This window comes from Perna viridis, chromosome 11 (genome assembly GCF_037379345.1).
Source record: "Perna viridis isolate PV_CMFRI_1.1 ecotype Kerala chromosome 11, ASM3737934v1, whole genome shotgun sequence".
NCBI classification, from domain to species: domain Eukaryota; kingdom Metazoa; phylum Mollusca; class Bivalvia; order Mytilida; family Mytilidae; genus Perna; species Perna viridis.
Genome location: NC_142455.1, coordinates 9,829,340 through 9,855,651, shown reverse-complemented (window position 1 = coordinate 9,855,651; position 26,312 = coordinate 9,829,340). Strand labels below are relative to the sequence as shown.

Genomic DNA, 26,312 nt, shown 5'->3' with positions numbered 1-26,312 from the left:
CATAAATATTACGTCTGCACTACTCTGGGTGTATAATTTAGTCCTCGATTGAAAATGCCAAAAGAAAACATATACTAAAAGCGTTTTTTTTCTGTACAGATTGCGTTTTAGTGTTACCCCAGCCAGGAGTATTTATCAGATATACAATATGGTATTTTACAAATCCGGATTTTATTTCATATTCGTACAGGATCCTAACCGAGCATTATATTTGATATTTCCGGTGTAACGAAAACACGAACACGATGGAAAATTTGAGTTCTCTGAAGGTTTAACATTTTAGAGTTAAATTGCAACTGTTCCAAACAAAATCACTACAGAAGTACACAATATAATATTTCATTCTCACTTGCAACAGACATAAATCTCATAGTAAAGGCATTCAAACTAAAATCTCATCCTTACAAATTACATTCTCTGTGGCGTCACCGCCGCCGGCTTACGTGTATGAAACTTAAGAAAACCGATTCAGTGTATTTTATTGATTTTACCTGGTCAATGCATGTTATTTTTATTAATTCTTTGCCTTTAAATCTTAAGTCCCATTTGGTTTCAGGGTTGGAACTATCTTATTTGGCAGCTCAATGCCAAAATTACCCCACATTCATGTGACATTCTGAATCACTTATTGGGCCAATTGGATGAAACAAAAAATGTTATAACAAATTTCTTAAGAAAACTGGAGGATTTCACTATCTATGTATTGTTTTTTTTTACCCATTTAGATACAGTTCTCAGTTAATTGTGAAAAGTATCTATGCAATTCAGTGGAATTTTCTAATTTTTGGTCTTATCGTATGCAAAAAAAAGAGGACTTTGTTTCATCAATAAGATGGGAAATGGTTTTGTTATTTTTAGTTCCTATGTGATTTAACAAGAAATTCACAGTTGTGTGATTAAGTGGAATCTACTGTATATTAGTTATTTGCCATTAAGCAGCATGCCCATTCACATACTACCGGTATATGTTTTTCATGTACATTTGTACAATAAAATTCATATACATACAATTTTATTAGTCAAAACATTAATGCATTTACATAAACAATATTTTATTTAGTCTTTGACTTTCTTGTCTTTCATTCTGTTCATTGTCAAAATGCGTCGGTATTACAGGGTAAAGTTAGTTTACATTAGAAGCAGTAATAAGTGAAGCAGTAGTCTGATTAAAGTATTAAATAAATTATTCATTTGTACCAATAAAAAAAACTAAAATGGTGTGAATTCAATGACAGACATAGTATAGTATTAATACAGAGCCAAAACTAGTTGTTGCACAATCAAGAACATTTTAGTGTATATGTATGTTAGGCCAAAAAAATAGTCTTGTTTCCTGCTACCGTCAAGAAAAACAAGGTAGGTTGGTAGGGAAATTATTATTATTTTTTTTCGAAAAACATTTATATTGATTTAATAGGGCAACAATGTAGACTTTAAAAGTGCTTTAGCCAAATTAAGGGTGAGCAAAAAAAAAACTAGGGTAGGTACATGTAGGGTAGCAAGAAACAGACATATTATTTTTTGGCCTTAAATCATTAAGTTAACTGTACATAAATATTCAATTTTGTAGGTTGTGGATCTGAAAGAACGGTTGAAAGAAAAGGGGTTGTCAGTAACTGGCTCAAAACAGGAGCTTTTAAAAAGATTGAAGGCTGCTATGGAATTGGAAGGTATAAAATGTTAATTCACAAACATAGATTTGAAAAAAAAATTAGTTTGCCCCATACTAAAAGGCACACTTACAATTTCCAAATATGCAATGAATTATGCAATATGGATGACTAAAACATTTTCTCACACTGTATCACAACAGGGATCACCACAGGCTTTAAGGCGGAGCTCCTCTGACCTTATATTAGCTAGCGCAGCACCTGAATTTACGCATTCATCTTTAAATTTTGAATACTTTAAAAGAACTTGAATTCTTATATACCATATTTTGTGGATTAGAGAAGAAACACAAGTTCATGGATTCTTGAATTTGTAGTTTGGAGGTTTTCAGTATACACATCAGTGGAAATCTTTTCATTGGGAACCAAAATTTGTGGTTTGGCCTTCCCGCAAAATCCACGAAAATTGGTATCCATGAAAAATAGTATGACAGTAGTATGCTAATAAAATGAAATTTATTAATTGGCAGTTTTAAGCGAGAAAGTGGCAAAATTGCTGTCATCAATCACCAAATATAAACAAAACCCATAAAAAAGGATCTACATCACTCTAAAATGTATAAAAAAAACTTGAGTCAGAGATCTCATGGAGTTTGTATGTGGAAAATTGGTCCATTTGCCCCCTCCCCTTTTGAATTTTGATCCATGGTAAACTCTGCACTATGTGTAATTAATGAAAAGTAGCTACTCTTATAAATAGACAAAAAATGCATTGAAAATTTACATCTGGTATAATAGAAGAACTTTTTTACTTACATTTGATGATAATACAAATCTAAATAAGGAAAAATACTATTAAATTCTTCCATTTTACAGAGCCAGTAGATGAAGTAGAAGAAACAGAAGAAGTGGTTAGTTTGTTTTTGAAAGTTGTATACCTTAATTTCATTTTTTAAAACAACAAGCAAATATTATATAAAACCCAAACTATTTGAAACCTACTTGAGTAGCACTCTTTTTAAGAATCATGCAAGTTTTGTAAAATGTGATACACCTAAAAAAGGCCACATATTTTTATTTTTGTTATTAAGTTGCTTTATATGTCTATATGATAAAATGTATAATTATTCATGCCAATCTATCTGCTCTTAGGAGATAATCCACATGGAAAATCCAATAGCTTCTATTGTATTTTAGTGTCATTTACAGAGTTATCTCCCTTAATATTGAATTCTACAGTACATTCTAAGTAACTTTTTATCCGTATGAACATGGGTTATATGAAAAACCACATGTCACTTTCTGTTTACTTTGACATTTTAAGAAAAGATCAAAAATAAAAATGTAGGCTTTCCTGCCATGAATAACATTTTGCATGATTCTTTTGTGGAGTGCTACTTTTAACTGCTGATTCATTTTCATTTGTTTTGTTGATCTCCATTTGGTCTAAACCTATCTGAAGACATTAGGAATTTTCAATAGATGGTGAAATACTATGTATTTTGACAGTTATCTGCCCCTAGGTTGTGGCTGCTTTTTAAAAATTATTGCTAAAACCTAGCAGACAAAAGTTTGGCACATATGCATTTACATGAAGAAATCATCCTGTCTGTCTGACTTTCTGTTTGTAATTTCCACTCAATGATTTCATAGGTGCTAATCTTTAAAAATTCTGAAATGGGAAATCTCCCTTCCAAAATTTTCTCATAGCGGGAGATTTACAGAGGTTTGTTTTGCATATTATTTTATGTTTAGCTACAGACTTTATCTGAACTTAAAATTCAATTACATGTAGACAATTTCGGTTGACATTCCCTCTTCTGAAAGGTGACAAATTGCAATGATAGTAATGGGTTTTACCAAAGATTCTAGATCACTTTAATTTGTTTAGAAATAATTAACTACCATTTTAAACCCGAAATTCAGATAAGACTGGAGAAATTTCCAAATGGGGCGTAATCTACTGTTATGACACAGGCAAGGAAAAGGGATGTTGTTAATTTTTTTATGAAATTTCAGGAGGTTCCAGCAAAGACTTAACACTTATGATGATATAGTATAATAGGAAGATCAGACATTATGTATATGTTCAGGTAGTGAAGCTTGCAAAGGGAGATAACCATCTTTATTACCTTTATTGACATTTTCAATTAGCAAAAATATTTTTTGTTTATTAACAATGAAAACTGCAATAATTCAATTAGCCAATCAATCCTTTAGTTTTTGTTCTTCAGGTAGAGCAAGTGATACTTCAGGAGGAGGAGGAAGAAGAGGTAGAGGAAGATGTAAACCTCTCAGAGAGTAAACCAGCTGAAACAGCCTCTGCTACACAGAAGAATAGGTATACACCTGACACAACATTTTTGTGCCTATTCTTTATTAAAAAAAAAGAACATTTCAACCAATCATTTGAAGAATTTAAGCTATTATACGGAGGAATATTTAATGGTAGATAATTTGATATTTATGTCATGTTACATGTGTTGGGTAACTTTTAAAATACTCTACCAATCATTTTTATTGTCTGTGACAACAAAAGGAGGGGCCAGTATCTACATAGAATACCCAAATGGAGAACAATAGTCAATGGCAATACCGACAGGTTTACATTGCTCCAACTACAAGGCTGAAGAAGAAGCACTCATACATGCGGCAAATTACATCAAGGAAAACACAGAAAATATGCAAGTAGTATTCCTGAAAGATGCCCTCTCCGTAATACAAGCACTGACCAACAACAAACTACCAAAACTTGAAAGAGCTATTTATTCCATCAAGAGCCTTAAAACTGCCATACAGTGGATACCTTCACATTGTGGAATCAACGAAAATGAAAAAGAAGATAAGCTAGCAAAGGAAGGTGCTCAACAACAGCAAGATGAAAATCCTGCCTGCTACACAGAGATGAAGACCATCATCAAGTCTCTGCACAATACCCCTCAGAAGCAAGATAGCTACCATCAACTAAAAAGATTTCAGGAAACTACAATCTTCAGGCTCAGGACAGGACACAACAGACTCAACCAACATTTGTACAGAGTTTTGAAGGTCATACCATCACCTATATGTCCTTGTGGAGAAGCAGAGCAGAATACAGAACACTTGCAAGTTACAGCAGGCATAGAGAGAGAAGGTATGGGATAAACCAACCCCCATTAGAGAGAAACTGTATGGACCTGTGGAAGACCTACAGAAGACGGCCAGATATGTTGAGGAGACTGGCATTCAAGTGTAATGGCAAACGACAAGAAGAAGAATTTTTATTGTTCCCCGCAACAGTTTTCTGCACTCTTTTTCGTAATGCTTTCACCAATTGATTTTAAATTTTTTATGTAGTCCTACTATGAGAAGTTACAGATTAAGTTCAACTTTGGTTATGATTGAATGATTTTTACGGAAGTTACGGCCCTTGAACTTAGAAAATTTCAGTGAATTTACAGTTTTCCTCACTCTTTTTTGTAATGCTTTCAACCAATTGATTTTATATATTTTGTATGTAGTCTTATTATGAGAAGTTACAGATTGACTTTGGTTACGGTTGGTTGATTTTTATGGAAGTTATGGCACTTGGACTCAGAAAATTTCAGTGAATCTAAAGTTTTCCTCACATTTTTTCCGGGGGGATATTGGAACACTGATCTTTTATTCAGAACATGTTTGACAATGTTGTATAATTTGTGTTGATTTGTAATGAAATTATTTTCTGTAAACATATTACATGTGATGTATGTAAGGCCTTGGATCTATAAGGATCAGGCAAGAATTATACTCTAAAAATCACATGAATTTGACAATGTGGGCATATTGTATATGGTCTGTTGAAGACAAAGTGATGGTTCATTTGTCTTAGAAATGTCAGAGAATGCATAAAAGTGAGTTTAAAGCTACTGTAGAATGATGGAGGAAAGTGCGTTATCTCCCTTTGAGGATGAACTTGCAATGCATTTCATAAAATTTGTACCTGGACTTACTGCCTCTTAAAAAAAGAAATGAATGCTATTTCTGCATTTCAGTTGACATTTTGAATATGATTTCATGGAAAGACTTAGGTTTTTTTCCACCATGATACACCCACTGCCTGATTCTTATGAAGAATAGCTCAATTTTTTCACATTTTTGCAAAAGGGCAAAAAAGTAGTACTTGCAAAATTGATTTATTTTTTGCACTGTGAAATATAAATAATTTTTTTAAAACAATGGAAATTGATATCAGGAATATGTTCATTTGACAGAATGTTTGAAAATTAGCAACCATTGAAACTGTTTTAAAAGGTATCACATTATATGTAGCCTTAAATTTAAACATTTGAGTTTTATAAAGGGAGATAATTCAAAATTTTGCATAGAAAATAATAAAAAGTCTTTTTTTGTAAGCTGACATGCATTTTTCAAGGTAAGAAATTTGAAAAATGATGAGTTTCTAGCGAGCAGAAATTAGTAAATTTCAGCAGAAAAATGCACTGTTAATAAAAAAAAATTGTAAGTTGTCTGACCACTCCACCTTTTTTTTTTTAAAAAAGGACTTCTCTGGCCATGAAACCCTGTTTTCTAGTTAACTTCATTTTTTTTCATATTTAAGCATCAAAGAAGAATCAGAAGAAAACAGTCAACCAAAGAAGATTTCATTATCTGGTTTATCAGAGGCAGAGGTAAGAATTTTGATAGAAAATATATATATATATATATATAGATATAGATATAGATATAGATATAGATATAGATATAGATATAGATATAGATATATATATATATATATATATATATATATATATATATATATATATATATATATATATAGATATAGATATCGATATAGATATCGATATAGATATAGATATAGATATAGATATCGATATCGATATCGATATCGATATAGATATCGATATCGATATCGATATAGATATAGATATAGATATAGATAGAGATATAGATAGAGATAGAGATAGAGATAGAGATAGAGATAGAGATAGATATATATATATATATATATATATATATATATATATATATATATATATATATATATATATATATATATATATATATATGTATATATATTTCACTCCCCAGGAATACCCTTTTGTTAATGGCGTAGCCTGTTAGTCAGAAAACATATACAATTAACAGAAACTATCATTTAAAGGGAAAATACCTAATATTTTCAATGTTTGATTGGCACATATTCATATATCATGTCTAATTAGATTCCTGCCATAGTGTCCTGTCAGAAGATAGAGATAATGTTGTTGTAAAAACCAAATACTTTAGAAAACTGATGTATTTCACTAACAATATATTGTTGTTTTACTCATTTAAGTGCATTTTTGAGTAAATTTTGAAAAATATTTATGCAATTAAGATATGCGATTAAATGGAATCCACTGTATTTTCTTTTGTCACACTTTTGAGAGTAAACTACATAAACACATATAAGTAAACACTATTTTTGGGTTGTAAAGAGTTTTTTGTGTTTTACATAGTATTCCCATGTATGGTTATTTAAATAACTTGAAGTATTTCAATTTAAAAAAAAAATTGGCGGGGATGCAATATATGTCTATATTTAAGCAAGCTTCCGTGGTTTTTCAACATTTTCAGAATTTTTGTTGCAGAGATACAGAGTTTGCAAAACTTTAGAATTTACTGTTAGAGATATGTATATATAAGTCTGACACTAAGGAAAATCATGTCAAACCCAGAACAATTCTGCCAGACCTACAATTTTGCCTGTAAAATCAATTTTTCAAATTTCAAGACAGAATTATTGGTCAAACAATGCAAATTATTGTACTGTCATTTGGAACCTGGCATCCTGTGTTTTTTTTTAATACAAATTTACTACCTTTAAGATATTTACGTGTTTCTTCCTTGTTGGTTAAGTATCATTCTCTTTAAGAATCTGGGAGTGGGTAAAACGTGGCATGAAAAAAACATGCCATTTTGAAAGTGTAATTTGACTAATTGCATTGTCAGAATCAAGAAAAAAAGAAAAGATTTTTCCATGATATGATTAGATATATTTAGGTGTAGTTTCATTGGAATACACTGAAAGTGACTATTTCGAGGGCAGATAACTCTGTCAAAAATCTCATTCTTCTTGCATTTTACCTGTTTTACCTGTGTATAATGTTGTTTTGGGACAAGCTGCAGCCTGCCCTGTATTGTGACATTTTCTTCATAGTTAATTGAAGACCTGGAAGTGGCCTTGAGCTGACATTTTGTTCTGGTAGGGTTCTTGTCCTTTTACATAATTACCATTTCCATTCTCATTATATTATAAAATTTCTGAAAAAATACAGTGATGCAGAGGTCAATTAGAGAAATTATCATTGATTGGAATTACGTTTTCAGATCAGTAGGTTGATATGCATATTTCTGATTTTCCCATTTTGCCAGATTCTTAAAAAGACTAACACTTAAGAACTTATTTCTTTGATTACTAATAAAGTTTATTCTTTTACTTCTTTATTACTGCCCCCTTCCCCAGCAAACAAAGTTTGGGGGGTAATGGTTTCACCCTGTCTATCCGTCCATCCGTATTATTTTCTACGCAGATTGGAGCCTTGTTATGAAACTTCTTGGGATGTAATATAACCTATGTAATATGTGCATACTGTCAGGAATATATGTTTATTTAAAAATTTGTACAAATGACGGCTGTTGCATCTAGGCATTTTTCATTTAAGTTTAATGATCACACAAATCATTTCTCAAATGCAAAGTTGAGCGATATTTCATTTTTGAGTTGAATGCCTTGGACTTAATAGGAGTGTGGTCATGAATAGATATACTAAAATAACATGTCATTACGTTTTCTTTGGCATTGTATACCAGCCAATCTCATCCCTCACTCCATCCTTCTTTTAAAGTTCTTTTAGGCTGGTCGTTCTTTTTGGTACTCAGGTTTTTTTCTTAGAGGCCTTTGAATCAGATTTTTGGAAACACTGTGTTATTGCTGGAAAGGTGTATCGCATGCTTTTGCGAAACTTATTACACCCCTGCATACACAGTTTCTAGGGATTTATAGAAATCACCCCATATGTCTGTCTGTTTGCTAATGATTTTGTATCACCAATTCTTTGTAAACTGGTGAAAGGGTTTTGATGAAGTTTTCTACTAAGTTTGATCATCGTAATATATAATGTATTTAAATGTGCATGAAGGTACATACTCATTGTTGGAATCTCCAAAGATTGATAATTTAACTTACAGGTTTTACATGATAAGGCCTCATACTGATAGGCACAACTCCTCCTAAACCATTCAAGGATTTTGATTAAAATTCTATAGGAATGTTGGATATCATGTGTAGCTGTACATGGAGGAAATGAATTATTGTCTTATACTCCAAAGGGAGATAATCCAACTTAAAGTTTGTATGTAAAACCTTGAAAGTGCAACTCCTCTTCCATTTTTTAAGTATCTAGGGGTACTCTGTTTGCTAGCTTGCTCACAGCATTTTTGTTTTTCCATGCCTTTGGCCTTTCATTGAGTTTGGGAGCTCTGAGATCTGTTCATACATCTATGAACGACTGAAAATAGCTGTTTAATCCTATAATAAAATTCGAATTTCTCCTTCAGTTCATCATACCATTTATTCTTTGTTTTTTCAGAGATTAAAGAAAAGAGCAGACAAATTTGGTGCATTAAGTGCAGATGCAAAGAAAAAGCTTAGAGCAGAAAGGTATTTCTTCACATAAAATTCAGTTGTATTTGTGGTTTTAGCTCACCTGGACCGTAAGGTCCCACTGAGCATGTGCTATCTCTTTGCGACCATCATCTGTAAAGATATTGCTTGAGAACATGAAAACCTCTAGACCAATTTTAATCAAACTTGGCAGGAATGATGTGTGCAAGAGCTTCTACAAAATATGTACTTTTGGTTCCGTTTGATCAATTAAGATGGAAGTCAGAGGCTATCTAAGCTTCTAGTTGGCCAAGTATCAAAGATCAACTCCTGAAACGTTTTAAAACTTGATAAGTTTATTGACCTCAATGCCCTCTACAAACAATCCATTTTTTTGTGTGGCTCAGGGGGTGGCTGTTTTACTATTGAAACAATTAACTCTGTCTGCTTTCCAAACTTAAAAAATACATTTTTAATTTATGTATATGTTGTCAATAATCTCCCTTCTTGTTTTGGGTTTCGAGATTTTTGTTTTTTTGTTAGGTTTTTGATTTATCAAAATTCCTTATGTCGCCGGTCTGTCAGTGGAACTTCCCTACTATTTCTGAACACTACACAAAAATATAATTCATATGTAATTCCTTTTATATCATGCAATACCTCTTTTATAACCAGTAAATGTTTCTTGCAATATTTGAGCTCAATAATATTCTATTATTTCTGCAAATAGAATTTAGATCTAGTCTTCATATCAACTGAGGATTTGAGGGACTCTTTTTTGGCCTTGAAAGATCATATTTAGTAATAAAGTTGTATCTTAGAAATTTAGTTCTGCAGTAATGTGTCAGAAGCATAAAATGTGTTAAGCATGTAACACACTTATCAGTTAAATTCTCTAGCCTTTAATTAATAGTTTATCATTAAAAGACAGGAAGTCAAGAGCAGTGATTTTAACCAAGTAAAATTGGCTGGAAAATTCAAATTGATAAAAATGTCAAGGAATTTTTTTTATTTAGTAAAATGTATAATAAATAATCTGTTACTGTAGTTTTTTTGTAATGTTAATACAATTTAACTTTTGGACAGGTGAAATGGAACAAAATTTGTATATGTGTGTGAAGTTGGATCAGAAGTATGGATTGACAACCCGTTACATATTATACATATTAGGAAAAAAAGAGTTCTTGATATCAAATATGAAAAATGTAAATGTATGATCACAATTTTATTTTATATCATGTAATGTTTGAAATTTTGTTCATGCTACAATTTTCACAATATTCGAAAACCTCCAGTGATGACAGCACTTTGATTGTTTTTTATTTTTACTTTAAAATGAAATTCCACTTTTTCCAAATCCAGAATTTTTATTTTCTGCTTTCACTCACCTGGCGGTCATTGTCATTAACTACTTTTCATAACTCTTTTTTTCTGGCACTACTTGACCAATTAGAACCAAACTTTTTATGAATGTTCCTTAGGATATTGTGCATAGAATTGAGGAGCAAATTTTTATTATCCATCGAAAAAAAAAATAGTCACTGTTACTAAAAAAAGAACATAGGGGTTAGACAGAAGTTTTTCTCATATGTCTCAAGAACTGTTAGGTTTGGCCAAATTTGGACATGTGTTCAGCGTGATAAGATCTGTTTGTGGTTAAATTTTCATGTAAATCTGTTCAGCCATGTTGGATTAATTGCACTTTTTCAACATTTTTTCGCTATTTTAAATGTTATTTCGTACAATAATCTTCTCCTTTAACACTGCTGGACATTGATATGATTGTTCTTTAAGTTTTAGCATTAGAAACATTTATCCAAGAAAAATATGGCAGCTTTTACAAAAATTGGATGTTGCTTATAGAACCAGGTGAGCGATTCAGGCTCTTTAGAGTCTATAGTTAACCATATTTATGACTCTTGCAAATATACAAAATAGTCTATAAAGTTGTTGGTTCTTCAGCCTGCTGCAGTACATGAACCATAGCTTTCCTAAAACTATCCTTTGGGTAGCACCCTACCCAAATTAATCCCTCATTGTCAATATACAGACTAAATGGGTATTCGACATCCAGGTCCCTGACCTGATTACACACCAGGACCTGTCCTGTAGAGGTCAGTACATGTATAGCATGGTTATCACAGTCTGAAACAAGAATTGTGTTCATAGATGTCACTGTGATATCTTTAGGGTAAAAACTTGCCACTCCTCCATGCCCTCTCCCATTGTAAACCCCTTTGATATTTCCCCAGTAATCCAGAGTCACAACTCTCCCTTCACCAGAATCTTTCTGTATATCTATTACAGAGACAGTGTCTTGACAGGTTACAATTCTCCATGGTGCTGTAAATATTCTCTCATTGTCCCTGGCATATTCATAGGTACACATTGTGTCCCCTGTTTGGTTTTGAGACATGACTGGTACATAGTCATAAGTATGTTTTATCTCTCCCGTCGGGGTCAAGACAACCACTTTTCTAATGCTGTCTTTCTTAAGCACCAAAGATCCTGACTCACTTAATCCAACAAAAACTTCATTATACTTATTTACATGTATGCCTAATGTCAAAAAACCAGGGAAACTTTTGTATGGTTTCATCATTCCGTCTTTTGTAAATATTTTCAATTTTTTGTCCAAAGTGGAGAAGATAATGTCTCCAATTCCATTCACAGCCATGTCAAATACTTTAATATTCACAATGCGTTGTACAGCCATTTTATCACTTTCATTAAATGTCACTACTTGTATACAATTACTTCTGTAACTGGCAATCAATTTTGCATTATTGCCACTGCAAACCATTTTTGTAACAGTTTTCAAGTTAGTTTGATATGATCTCACTTTTTTCAGTTTGGTGGTGTCAAAAACATGACCAAGCATTTCTTTCACTTTGAAATCATTAAAATCTCCTAGAATGAACTTGTATTTTTTGTGTGCTACTCCATTTGGAAAACTTAGGGGTATTTCTTCATAAGGGGAATCACTTGATCCCACAAGTTCATTTTCGTTTTGTGTTAGCAAACGATTTTCTATCTGATTCCTATTTTGTATCATATTTTCTTTGGATCTAATTAATTCAGAGAGTCCATTATTAATTTCACCCTCTAATGATGTGAACATTTTGAGTAGCTCCTCAGAGATTGTTTTTGAATGAGACTTTGCGGCCGAAATAATCCTTTCTTCTCGCACAATGATATTTTCCCTAGTACTTTCATACTCCTTACGTTTCTCCAACAATAGTTTCAACAGCTTTATTTCTTCGTCCTCAAAAATAGAAATTTGTTTTTCGATTTCATGCTGTTTTTGAGTTTTTGACAATTTCTCTGTTTGCTTATTCAAATGTACCAGCTTGGGATTTGCTTGTATTTGACATGAGCATTTTGAACAAACTGTCAATTTACAATCTAAACAGAATGAAATGCATTCTTGACCTTTGTGAACTTTACATGTCATCTTTTCAAAGTCACCTAAACAGCATTCCTTACCTGTAGACTGTTCCATTATCTATCAAATCAATGTCTTCAAGATTTCCATGAATTTTACCACTTGATTGAGATACTGCTTCAGATGCAGTAAATGAAATTAAATTTCAGTTGAATTGTTCCACAAAAAATTTCAGACTCCTGTACAGATATATTCTTATTCCTAGTGAATATAATATTATTAATTTAAAACTTGAATGTACATGCTCATCAAAGGAGAAAATTCAGTAAAGATCCCTCTTGGCCCCATAATTTGGGCATTTTTGAAAATTTGATTAAAGCTGATTTCTGATTGATTGGTTGTTGGGGTTTAACATCCGAGCAGCAATATTTCAGCTATAATCAGATGATGAACATGAAATGGATAACAAAATAAAAATGAAACGATGATGATGAAATGAAAAAAGGGATGGGACACAAGGATAATAGGGTCAACAAATTTTGATTGCCACTAGAAAAAGGTAGGGATGTGTAGTGTTGGGCAATTTAGCCTCCTGTGGCGGAGCGCAAAGGTTCCTACTCCTATGGAATACAGGAGTACTTTAACATGCGAGGAACATGGCATCTTCCCAACACAGGCACCACTATGGTTTGTGGTCAGGTTTTCCGTATTATAGCCTGACAACCCCAGCATGTAACACACCAGGGGTACCCCATTCCACCACCTGGGGCACACATCCCAGTTGCTCTGAGGGCAGAGCGCCTAGCCTCTGGCTAGGTTTCTGAGCACTATTTAGTCACCTTTTACAACAAACTTAGCGCTGCTGCAAGCCTATTCTTTTGATTTCTAGGTAGTAGTATAGTGAAATGGTCACAAACACTGAATAGAAGAAATTTTTGATGAGATTTATGACGTTATTCCAAAAATAACAGTATGCATTCATGTACATTTGTAACTTTTACAAAATCCTTTATCTTTAAACATTTCTGCAATTTTTAAGATGGTTTTTATGTGGAACAGAAGTGGCCACACATCTGTTGATTCATGATTTTTTTTCATGAGTTGTAACTGACAATTATACACAAAATATATGAAGCACGTGAGTCAACACGCATGTGGCCATTGTTAAAAGAGTGAAAAACTGCCACAAAATTTGGTGTTTTCCAGCCTTTTTAACAGATTTACCCAATCTCAGTCAAGTTTGAAGGGCATATATGACTGTATATGTTCAAATTATTACAATAAACCAATCAAATCAACTATAAAATACATTAAAGACTTGGAGAAACAACATAAAAATTTTTTCATGTAGACTTTGTTTTTGAGGCCAATTTTGTCCTTACCGAACCAACTTCTTTATGGTAAGTGGTTTACAAAATGTTTACAATGAAAAAACCACTAATTCCACTTTCCATAGGCTTCTATGCTAATTTCACAATATTCAATGGCTTCTCTGGACTTTACCTTAACTTTAACCTGCAGAGGACTATATATCAGCATGATTCTACATATGTCAGCTCACAATCCTCAGAATGGCATGTGGGGTTAGCAGACTTGCAGTGCAGTACTGGTCACCGGAAGTGAAGGGTCTATAAATAGCATGGGAAATCCCAGTGTTTTCACAAGATAGGGGTATATTTAAAAATCATTGTGGAGATTAGGCTTCACATCACAAGAAACAAAATGCACCTATAAAATGTACAGAAATGTTTTTCCTTTCAGAAACTGTTTAAATTTTTTAAATAAGATGAGAACTTTTTTCACAGCACTATGAGGAACAGGGGTAATTTCGGCGTAGGACTATTTTTGCGTACGTTCCAAATGCTCATTGGTTGAATTGGTGGTCTGTAACCTAAAGAGTCACTTTTTGTCTTAGAAAAAATAAATAACTATACAGGTATCTTCCTACACACATGCTGAATGCATTTGCAAAGTTTCAGTGAAATGTGACAAGCACTTTTTTAAATATTTGATTTTTAAATATAGGGTAACCAAGTTGTGCGAGTTAAAAAGTGACAATATTCTACCATACTTAAATGCATTAAATATTTGCAAAGAACTTTTTCTGACTTTTCAAATAAAAAATATCAATCACAACTTGCTTTTTAACAATATTAATGAAGAAATAGTTTTAAAAGTAATCATTTTCTGAGAAATTGGTCTATTTTTAAAAATTTATTTCTGACATGCCTCCCCCTTTTTCTTGATCACATGTCAAAAATCCTAAATCTTTAAATTTTCACAAAAGGTGATATATTTGGCTTTAAATTTGTAAATACAGTGTTTTCACATTAAAACATGACCAGTAAAGGGCACCTGAAGCAAAAAAAGTACTCAATAATGGATTTTCCATGTTGCCATAGGGGAATGCTGATATGGCCTTAACCGCAGTAATGAAAGTGAGTTTTTCCTCATTTCTAACCTAATTTTTGCTCAAATCTACACAAAACTTGATTTCAAGTGCTTATTACCACCATATTTAGGTAAATATAGCCCTCAAAGTTTAATATTTGATACTTTTACTAAATTTTCTACACTTTTTACAAGATAGGACATAAAAATCAGCCAAAAAGACCAATTTTCCATAATTTGGACCTATAACTTAACAAAAATGCATATTTTGAAGGATTTTTGTAGTGTATTCCTCTCATGGCAAAGTTAACAAGATCTTCAAGTAGTTTAAAGCTATTTCAAGGAACTTTTCATTTTGCCATGGCTTCAACTTAAGGCTAAAAACCACTAATTCCACTTTCCATAGGCTTCTATGCTAATTTCACAATATTCAATGGCTTCTCTGGACTTTACCTTAACTTTAACCTGCAGAGGACTATATATCAGCATGATTCTACATATGTCAGCTCACAATCCTCAGAATGGCATGTGGGGTTAGCAGACTTGCAGTGCAGTACTGGTCACTGGAAGTGAAGGGTCTATAAATAGCATGGGAAATCCCAGTGTTTTCACAAGATAGGGGTATATTTAAAAATCATTGTGGAGATTAGGCTTCACATCACAAGAAACAAAATGCACCTATAAAATGTACAAAAATGTTTTTCCTTTCAGAAACTGTTTAAATTTTTTAAATAAGATGAGAACTTTTTTCACAGCACTATGAGGAACAGGGGTAATTTCTGCGTAGGACTATTTTTGCGTACGTTCCAAATGCTCATTGGTTGAATTGGTGGTCTGTAACCTTATTGGAAATTCTATCTACCAAAACCTCAAGTACTTGTACATAAAACTTAGATATATATTTATGGAACGCCGTAACTGCCTTATGTTAAAAACTTTCATTATATGATGGTACTTCAACATTATACGATGGTACTTTGACATTATTCGATGGTACTTCAACATTATACAATGGTACTTTGACATTATATGATAGTACTTTGCCATTATATGATGGTACTTCAACATTATACAGTGGTACTTTGACATTATATGATGGTACTTTGACATTATTCGATGGTACTTCAACATTATACAATGGTACTTTGACATTATATGATAGTACTTTGACATTATATGATGGTACTTTGACATTATACGATGGTACTTTGACATTATTCGATGGTACTTCAACATTATACAATGGTACTTTGACATTATTCATTGGTACTTCAACATTATACAATGGTACTTTGACATTATATGATGGTACTTTGACATTATATGATGGTACTTTGACATTATATGATGGTACTTTGACATTATACGATGGTACTTTGACATTATTCGATGGTACTTCAACATTATACAATGGTACTTTGACATTATTCATTGGTACTTCAACATTATACAATGGTACTTTGACATTATATGATAGTACTTTGACATTATATGATGGTACTTTGACATTATACGATGGTACTTTGACATTATATGATAGTACTTTGACATTATATGATGGTACTTTGACATTATACGATGGTACTTTGACATTATTTTCGATGGTACTTCAACATTATACAATGGTACTTTGACATTATATGATGGTACTTTGACATTATACGATGGTACTTTGACATTATTTTCGATGGTACTTCAACATTATACAATGGTACTTTGACATTATATGATGGTACTTTGACATATGATAGTACTTTGATATTGCTTCGAATTGAGTATTAAATATGAGACTATTAAACCACACTATTTAATACACTCAATTTGAAGCTTCATCATGTCTGCTGTATTTGAAACTCCTAGAGCTTCTAATTCATGTCTCGAAAGCATACCCACAATGTTTTGTGTTATCTTTTCTCTTTCAAAATGTACAAATGCATGTTTCAAATCAACCTTCTTTTGTACACTCAACATGAGTGATTCCTCCATTTTGTTTTTTTCTATTTCCCATGATTCTTTTTGTCTTTACAAAATGATAAAGTATCATCATATAATGTCAAAGTACCATCGTATAATGTCAAAGTACCATCATATAATGTCAAAGTACCATCGCATGATGTCAAAGTACCAACATATAATGTCAAAGTACCATCATATAATGTCAAAGTACCATCGTATAATGTTAAAGTACCATCATATAATGAAATTTTTAACATAAGGCAGTTATGGCGTTTCATACATATTGCTTTGATGTTAAAGGGTCATGCATGCACAGGTAACTGAGCTACCAATTTATGTTAGCTTATCTGTTTCTTATCTTGACTTACTTTTAAAAAGATCAAATTTTGTATATGTTTACATACCACTTCCTTGTTATCAGATACTATTTCAAGTTTATCTGTGTTTTGTGGTGTCATTTTAAGATAAGATTATATGACTTTATAATTTCTATTTAAAGATTTTTTCCTTTAAGATAAATACATGTATAGCTTCAATTTTCTCGTCATGTGTAATGAAGAGAGAAAAGATATGATTAACTTGTTTTGTTTGTCTTAGACAAATTTTGAAACAATTTTCTCAAGCATGATTCTTTTTATTCTGACTTTAAAAGTGGGCGGTATATAGTGATCATTTCATCCATTTGTCTGTTCATCCATTTGTCTGTCTGCACCTTTCTTTATTCCTGTTTTTATTACAGTTTTCTCTGCACCTACTTATCAGCTGTCTGATATTTTTGCTGAAGTTTTATAACAGTTTGCCATTTTGTTGGGTTAATTTTAAGACTCAAAGTTACATCAACTTCTTGTTTGACGATTGTGCTCACATTGTGACCATATTGTTTCATTGGATGGCTCTTTAGCTGCAGTCATAGTTAGTAATGAAACTGATTTAGGTTGAGATCTTTTAAAATGTGTCTGCTCAGTACTGTTGTCCCAAAATTAACATCATACAGATCTATCTGTTGAGATATCTGTAATAGGTTTGTAAACTATATGTCATATATGTTGTTTATTTATAATGTAGATTTGGTTTAACAGAAAAAACATCCAATGTCTCATCAGTAAAATCCACAGGTGGCGCTCCTGTAAGTATAATGTAAAGAAAGTATTGTCAGCCTTTAGTTTAATTTTTCTTGGTGTTCAAAACAACATGAAAAATACAGTGAAAATCCGTTCAATACAAGGAAACATCTTGTGCTTTTATAAACCTTGAAATTAGTGATTGTAAATATTTTCTGTAGGTAGACCTAGGGTAAGGGACATAACTCTTGAATGAGTGATATGTGTGTATTATATTCAATACTGCCAAAGCCTCTCAATTGAAACAGATTAAATCAATCCAAGTTATTTTGATGGTTACATGAGATTGATGTAAAATTCTGCATACAAACACTCCAATGATTTGTAAGATTTGTGTCCCTTACCCCAGGTCTCCCTCCTTTGATAGAAATAATCCAGGAATATGATAGCTGGATGTATGACAAAACCCCCAAAAAGATCTTAGATGTGCTTCTGCATTCTGTGAGTTTAAACCTCCCCAAACTAACTAAATTTTGACAAATATAACAAGAATGGAAATGGTGAATGTGTCGAAGAGACAACAACCCACCTGGATGAAATATATCAGATCGAGGCCACCCACCATGAGAATTGATACCAATGAATGAAAGTCCTATCACGGTATCAAAAATGGCAATCAGTTTTCTACCCTATACCTGATCAGTTTTGACTGATACATGTACTGCCAAATTACACTTTTATTTTAAGTTTTTATCAATTATAGGATGTTGACAAATTAAAACAGAGAGCAGAGAGATTTGGTGTAGTAGCTCCAGCATTATCTAAGGTAATTTTTCCAGCCAACGTAATTTAATTGAGTGGATAGATCATGGCAAATTACAAATACATCACAAAGGATGTAAAAATAACAGCATGAACCCCATTAATAGTTGGGTAAAATCAGGTGTTCAGAAAGTGTGACCATGAGTAGTTCCTATTTATCATTTAATCAACAGTTCAGCAAAATAGGAAGAATAGTTATGATGATGGAACTCATTTCACAAATTGGAAACAGTCATTTCATATGCAATGTTTACAATAACTGAGTAAATTTGCACACATGTCTTAAATAATGTCATCAAAACATGTACAAAAACATGATTTAGCTCTTGGGTTAAATATCGTTTGAAAAATTGACTATATTCCTTTAATCAAGTGGTTGCCAAAAGAAAAGTATGCTGTTTGCACACAATTTAATTGGAGGAAAATTTTACACCAAAATTAACAATGTTATCTGTTAGCTTAGGACTTTCTTTTACAAAGAAGTAGCAAAGTTTGCATGATCAATGTTATATGTTGGATAGCACAATTGTGGAAAAAAAAGAAAGATGCAACCTTGTATTCTGTTTTTGTAATATTGGTATGGAGTTTGGAACCCCCATGAACCTATACACAGCCAAATATGCCACACATGAGAATCATATAGTTTGCAACATGATTATCATATGAATTGATCATGATATGATAATCATATTTTTCAGTTAACATATAATTATCATGTGATTATCATATGTTCTTCACAAACATATTTTCAAGCCAAAATCATCATATTGGAATCAAATGATAATCATGTAATTATCATATGATCATCATATAAATCAGGTACCATGTAATTATCACATGTGGTACATTTGGCTCTGTGATGCAGATAACAACAATGATTACCTTGATGAAAGATGTTTTGCATTTTTAGACAAAGCAGATTTGACAACCGAAGGACATCATCATCTGTATCATACATACTGCATAAATCCACTTGAAAAAGGACATTTGCAGATTAGTTAAACAAAAATGCTAAAATATAATTGAGCAATTCCAATTTTGTTTTGGTTTCTTGAAGTCTGGTTTCCTTTTACTTCCAGTCACTCCTAAAACCAGCCAATTTTAAGGTGCCTGTTTATACAGATTTTACTGTATATGAAATTTTTTTTAAGAATTAAGATTTGAGTGTTCTGATTATTTTATATTGATCTTTTTTTTAAATTACAGGTATCTGACATGGAAAAGTTAAAGCAAAGAGCTGAAAGATTTGGAGGCTCTGTAGCACCAGCACTCAGTACAGTAAGCCAATTTGTTCTTGAAGCACTTGTTTCTGCCAGTACCTTAATAATTGATTCATTCCACATCACAGCCTAAGGTGCCATGCATGAGGATCTTATAGTTTGCAGACATATGATAATCATATGTATTGAGCATGATATGATGTTCATATGTTTCAGTTTATTTATGATTAGTGCATGATTATCATATGATAATCATGATAACCATATGTTTTTCACAAACATATGATTATTATATGTTTACAAGCCATAACTAACATGAGAATCATATGATTAATGTATAAATCAAGCATCATATGTTTGTTTGTCATGTGGGGCTCATTTGGTTGTGTACCAAGGACTTAAAATTGGTGATTGCTTTCTCTCTGTGAAGGATGTGGCATATGGAAGAAGACAGAGTTTTTCTGACATACTTCTTTTTAACAGATGTTTTGTGGTATATTGCTATGAATCTGTCTGTCTGTCTTTTTGTCCAGGCCTCTTACAATCACACATAAAAAATGCTTCAAGCAATTTTATTAAAAAAAAATAATTGCATTTTTATCTTTAAGGATGGTATCTCCAATTTTTATTTTTTTTTGTTTCCAAGTTATGGGTCTTTCATGTAAAAAAGAGGAACTTCAGATGCATTTGCATAAGTACAGCAGTTTATTAAATTTTGGAATAAATCGTAATGCATTAATGGAAGTTACAAATTTTATGCAGTACTTGAATGTAAAGACTTGACTTGACAGTCAAAAATTTGTAGAAATTGGTAATTTCACAAAGAAGCATAATTCAACACTTTACACAACGAAATGTGCCTGATAAAATAATCATATGGTAATTATATGATGATTTACATATGATAGTCATATGATTATCATATGTTAATGTTGGTTTGGAAACATAAGATTATCATATGTTTTTGAAAAGCACATGATAATGTTAATAATTATGTGATGATCATATGTTAACTGAGGCATATTATTAATATATCATGCTCAGTTAGTATGAAAATCATATTATGCAAACCACATGATTCTCATATATGGCACTTTTGAAGTTATATTTATCACTTTGTTTTATTTATTGCAGAGTGAAGAACAGGAGAAAATACTGAAACGAAAACAGAGATTTGGTGCAATAAGTTCAAGTGCAGTTAGTTCAGATCTAGAGGTAATGTTAAACTATTGTTTTATCTATACCTCGTTTAGCATCAATGACAACACTAGACTCTCTATATGATGTCTGAAAACAGTGCTTAAAATGTTTCGTGATAGGAGAATGCAGAACTTCAAGAAAATATATTAGCTGCACCTCTGAAATTCAATAAATATTTAGTAGGATGCATTGTTTTGATATTTTGGAAATAGAAAATAGCAAAGTGCAAATTAAAAGAGGGGAAAATCATGGGCAAAATTATATTTCAGGACTTATAAACTGACACAAAATCACATGAACAAAATTAAAGTTAGAAACTATAATTTTGTAGGAGTTTTTGAACTATAGACAATTTTTATTATTTTTCATGAATAGAACACCTTAGTCATTTAAGTCTTCTGAAAATGTAGTGTAGATACTGGTATTATGATTATTGTTATGCACACTATGCTGCTCAAATTTGAATTTTACCGCATCATGGGATGTTTTGTGGTAACGTGTAGCAATCTTGTTTCTGTTATTCATATTAGACCAATAATTACAAAAAAGACTTACAGAAATCATTTCTTATATAATATATCATATTTATTTTTTTTTGAAACCATAAATAAATAAAACACATTTTGTATATTTTCAGGCTAAGAAACAGAAAAGAGCAGAACGATTTGGACTGACATAGAACTTAGACATTTGTCATTTATTGTCATAGAATCATGATTCAAGTCATAAAGTCATGTTTTAACTTAGTCATCTTGTAAATAGAAATGAAACATTTTAGCATGTTTTCATTGTAACTATGATTTCATGCAATGTAGATTTTTGAAACTTGTGAAGCCTGTGACAAATTGTAAATTCAGAACTTAATGTAGTTAGAAAGGTCACAGTTATTTAATGGTCAAAAACGTTTTTTTTTACAATCTGTAAGAAAATATCACATTAATTTCTATCTTTTTTTAGTATAAGAATCTGCAGCATTATTCTTGTACATTTTTTTAAAACTGCATATTTGCAAAACTACCATTTTGGGTGAGTCTGATTTCAAAATTTTAATTTCTTTGATCACATTTATTCATTGTCAGAAATTCATAGTATTTTTAAACGGTCTAAAAATTATGACATAGAAACCTCTCCACCAAGTTAGAATATACTGGTTTATTTTTTTTTTAGAGAGGATGATATTCTTTATAACTTCTGAATTAACAGAGTAGTCATTTTTGTCACAATTATATATTTTTTAAATAAGTCATCAGAAATTTGAAATACCTCATTATGATTTAGGAGCAGAGAAATCAGTCTATCATAGGAGAATTACAATATGTAATTTTACTGGTCTTTCTCAAAGAATAAAATCATTGGGAAATACATTTCCATGAATCACTGCCTTAGTCATAATTTGTAATATATATATTTGAGAATTAGTTGCGCTAAAAATAAAAAAATATTCAATACTCCTCTAATAAAATGCAAGAAATATCTAAACAATATCTAATAAACCTTGTAATCTCAATTTATTTCTCTAAGAATTCGTTTTTACTGGTATTTGACCTGAAAGTCAAACCATTAGTTTTGTATATTATGGCTAAAATCAGCATACAGAGTTATCTCCCATCCTCAAGAGTTGTCTTTTCTTAGAACAACAAAGAAGACTTTTTTGCATCATTAATTCACAGGAAAAATTGCAACATATGTTTTTCATATGTTTTGAAAACACCTTAAAAACACATGTTTCTCATATGTTTTTGATATGTTTAGGACTGCCATGGAAAACATGAAAAACGTATGACTATATAAAAAAACATAAATCACTAACAAACACTTCATGAAAATAAAAATAATAAAAGTCATGTGGTCATTATATGTCTTCAATAGGACTTAGTGTATGAAAAAGGTATGGTTTTCATATAATTTAGAAAACTTTTGCTTTCATGTGATTTTATAGGCACAAAATCATAAAATTCCATATTGGTCCTAAGCATATGTTTCCAAGTTTTTAAACATATGAAAGAGGCACACTTCATGAACTACTGATGTATGAAATATGTAATTGTTCATATTAATGGCAGCATTTTTTAAAAATTACACTTCATGTACATGTATTTGTGTATCAAGTACTAGTACAATGTATACCTATGTATGATTACTTTATATATACACAGACTCTTTAACTAAATCTCTATCTCAGTGACAAAACCTCTTTCTTCAATTAACTACATTTAATCAATCTCAATTTTTAAACCATATAAACATGAAATATTATAGGAAACATTGTACATGAATCCTACATCTAAAGTCAAAACAATTACTATCCAATGCCAGTGGATAGTGGAGACTTTATTTAGTGTAAGTTGTGATACAAGTTCTAATTATGGACCTTAGTGTTAGATATTAATATAGATATAAAATAATCTACTTATTTATATATAAGGTTAACAATGAGAACCTGACAAATTAATGTCATGGCTTTCATATTTTAAGTTCAAGTTGTAATAAATAGATTCTTTTCTCTGTATTAGCTGTCAGAAGTGTACAGTCTTTTTATTTATTACTTTATTTGATTTTCAGTGAAATGATACTTTAACTTTATATAAAAGAGTTTCTGTGTTTTTATTGTTTCATTGGTAACAGCAATGCCACATGCTCTAGGTATGGTTGCTATTATGCCATAAACCAACCAATAGTGGTTGTGGGGGGGCTGTATCCCTTTTTGTGATGGAAATATGCTAAAATATATAGATAATCCCATAAAGACACTGGAGCACCCCCTCAGATGCCATTCACCCACCCATCTTTTGAATTTTCTGTATGTACACAAAAGGAATGTCTTAAAAGGCACTCCAAATTAATTGTTAAACCTTGCCCAAGAAGTAAACAGTGTATAGTGATCTTCATGCACCACATTTTGTTTCTTGATGATGAATTGCTTTTAACCTTGAGATGATGCTTTGACAATACAATGATGGCAAAGGATTAGTGTGATAAAAGTTGCTCTATTGTGCATTCATATCGAACTTTAAAAAATGTTCTTTCATCATGGGTAGATGTGCATGAACGGAGGAACTTGTTCTTGGAAAATAAGAGTTTGCATGATCACCTTGTGGGGAGATCCAATTTTAGGGTTTGACATCATTTTAAGGTCTGTCTAGTTGAAGCGATAGGTTCATTGATCTGGATATACGATGTACAAGCATGTAATAACGAACGTAATTTCCCTTTGTTAAGCCTTTCAGTTATGATTGTTAAAAACCTGATGTATTTTCAGGTACATCAGCATTAGCAGAGAATTTCCCGTATAAAAGCATAATTGAGCTTCATGAAAAAGGATGTATATGAAATAAACCATACTAAAATTATAGAACTCCATGCAAACAGTCTTTCTGTTTTTTATTGCACATAAAAAAAAATGGAATTCCACGCTTTAATAACCTAGGGAATCATATGTCACAAGGACAAAGCGAAGCAATAACAGTTTTTTGCTGGGGTTCTATTGGAAAAAAATATATATATATCAAGGATTTATATATCTACATTTATAACGAGAATGGGTACGGTGAATATGTCAAATAGACAGCAGGATAAAATATTAAGTATGTTAAGAAAATTGGGTGGAAAGTCTAAAAAAATATGTATAAATTTAATGAGTCTTCAGGTCAAATAGGTGATTTCGATGTAGATGACTTTAAAGCTAGAAAAGTCAATATTTTAAGAATTAAAATTACCGGTCTATGGAATTAGAAAAAAGATTTTAACAAAAACATACATTACTGGCAAGTTACCGTGTTAAGTAAAATTAATTTGAATAAGTGTCAATAATTATATCAAGAAGTAATTTTCTTTTCTTTTTTTTTCATTTGTGAACTATAAAAACAGTTAAAAAAAAAGGTCTTTACATTACACCAAATGCTATTAAATCGGTAAAAAAATATCCTTAGTTAAAAAAATTACGAAACGCCCACCCCTCCGCCAAACAGAAAGAACTCTGTGTAATATAGTTACGGCCTACATTATCGCAAGACAACTATACGTGACCAGTGACGGATCAAAGGGGTTCGGATTTTTGAAACCCTTTTCGATCGATAAAACTGTAAAGTTTTTACGAAATGTTGACAAAATTTGGCAAATGATTGGTTGGGGCATCCGTATTATAAATTAATGGATTGGAATTTTACCCCTTCCATATTTTTTTTGGATCCGCCTTCTGTATGACTTAAATCTACCAAGTTCCCTCCGTCTTATAACGTGGCATAAGAAGATTGTATTAGATCTGTAATTACCCCCCTTTTCCCATTAAAAACAACCTGGGTACTGACCTGTAACACAAGAACAGTAAGATATTTTCATAACATTGTTTGTGATGAGGCTCATTTCACAGTATGTTTTACTACAAGGATTTCCGTGATCCCAGTAACTATGCTTATCAGAAATAGGCACCAATGGTGTTACCACGCAACATATTTTGCCTCTTAATTCTTCAACCTTTCTCCACTTCTCTGAACTAGCATACTAGCTTAGTGTCTACGATGTATGACAATCCGGCGGATGAAAAAAATTAGAAATAAAACCATATTTCTTTGTCATAGAAAATAACAAATTATATATATAGCCAACCTTATAACAAAAGTTGATGCATTTCTATTACGGTCGAGCCCTTGAATAAAACACTTTTACAGCGTGCTATATATCTGATCTGTCCGTTTCTATTTTTTACACGATCAAACCAGTCGTTCATTGTCGATATATTCAAGTTACCTATTAATGCAAATATTCTTAGACGCATCATAAACCATTCTATGAAAACCCTATTACAGCCAGTTGTCCGTGACTTCTGACCTTTTTGAACTGGAATAGCCCAAGGTACAAGTTTCAGTTACGTGACCAGGCCACTGAAGTTTGATAGAATTCAAAAAAAAAACTTCCTGCACTGGTGAAATCAATGTTCAGATAAAAAAATGTTCTTTCATTTTTTATTTGTTCTCTGGAAGTTTATGTTATTTCATATTTTAAAGGAAAAAGAGTCATGACACATACTGGATAATTTGACCA

At 31.7% G+C, this 26,312-nt stretch overlaps 2 protein-coding genes across 4 annotated transcripts; one reads left to right on the top strand and one right to left on the bottom strand.

Annotated features, from left to right (window-relative positions):
- The first annotated feature begins 11 nt into the window (after window positions 1-11).
- Window positions 12-23,875, top strand: LOC148602915 (uncharacterized). 3 transcript variants are annotated; one of them, XM_088551701.1, is made up of 11 exons: window positions 12-151; window positions 1,571-1,670; window positions 2,487-2,521; window positions 3,845-3,951; window positions 6,190-6,259; window positions 9,224-9,294; window positions 18,035-18,095; window positions 18,794-18,856; window positions 20,059-20,130; window positions 21,207-21,287; window positions 21,910-23,875. In XM_088551701.1, exons 1-11 carry the CDS (start codon window positions 149-151, stop codon window positions 21,949-21,951), a joined length of 705 nt encoding a protein of 234 aa, XP_088407827.1. In that variant the 5' UTR covers window positions 12-148; the 3' UTR covers window positions 21,952-23,875. The 3 variants fall into 3 exon arrangements, with proteins under 3 accessions (XP_088407827.1, XP_088407826.1, XP_088407828.1); XM_088551700.1 differs by having other exon boundaries at window positions 129-269; XM_088551702.1 differs by lacking the exon at window positions 12-151 and adding an exon at window positions 229-322.
- LOC148602916 (uncharacterized) lies at window positions 10,444-12,911 on the bottom strand. The gene has a single exon (XM_088551698.1). It carries the CDS (start codon window positions 12,737-12,739, stop codon window positions 11,177-11,179), a length of 1,563 nt encoding a protein of 520 aa, XP_088407824.1. The 5' UTR covers window positions 12,740-12,911; the 3' UTR covers window positions 10,444-11,176.
- Window positions 23,876-26,312: the final 2,437 nt, after the last annotated feature.

Bases quoted from the DNA above. Each gene is read 5' to 3' on its own strand.
- LOC148602915 (XM_088551700.1), top strand. From the start codon at position 246: ATGGAAAATTTGAGTTCTCTGAAG. The intron at 270-1,570 runs GTTTAACATTTT...TCAATTTTGTAG, and splicing joins AAAATTTGAGTTCTCTGAAG to GTTGTGGATCTGAAAGAACG. The intron at 2,522-3,844 runs GTTAGTTTGTTT...TTTGTTCTTCAG, and splicing joins TAGAAGAAACAGAAGAAGTG to GTAGAGCAAGTGATACTTCA.
- LOC148602916 (XM_088551698.1), bottom strand. From the start codon at position 12,739: ATGGAACAGTCTACAGGTAAGGAATGCTGTTTAGGTGACTTTGAAAAG.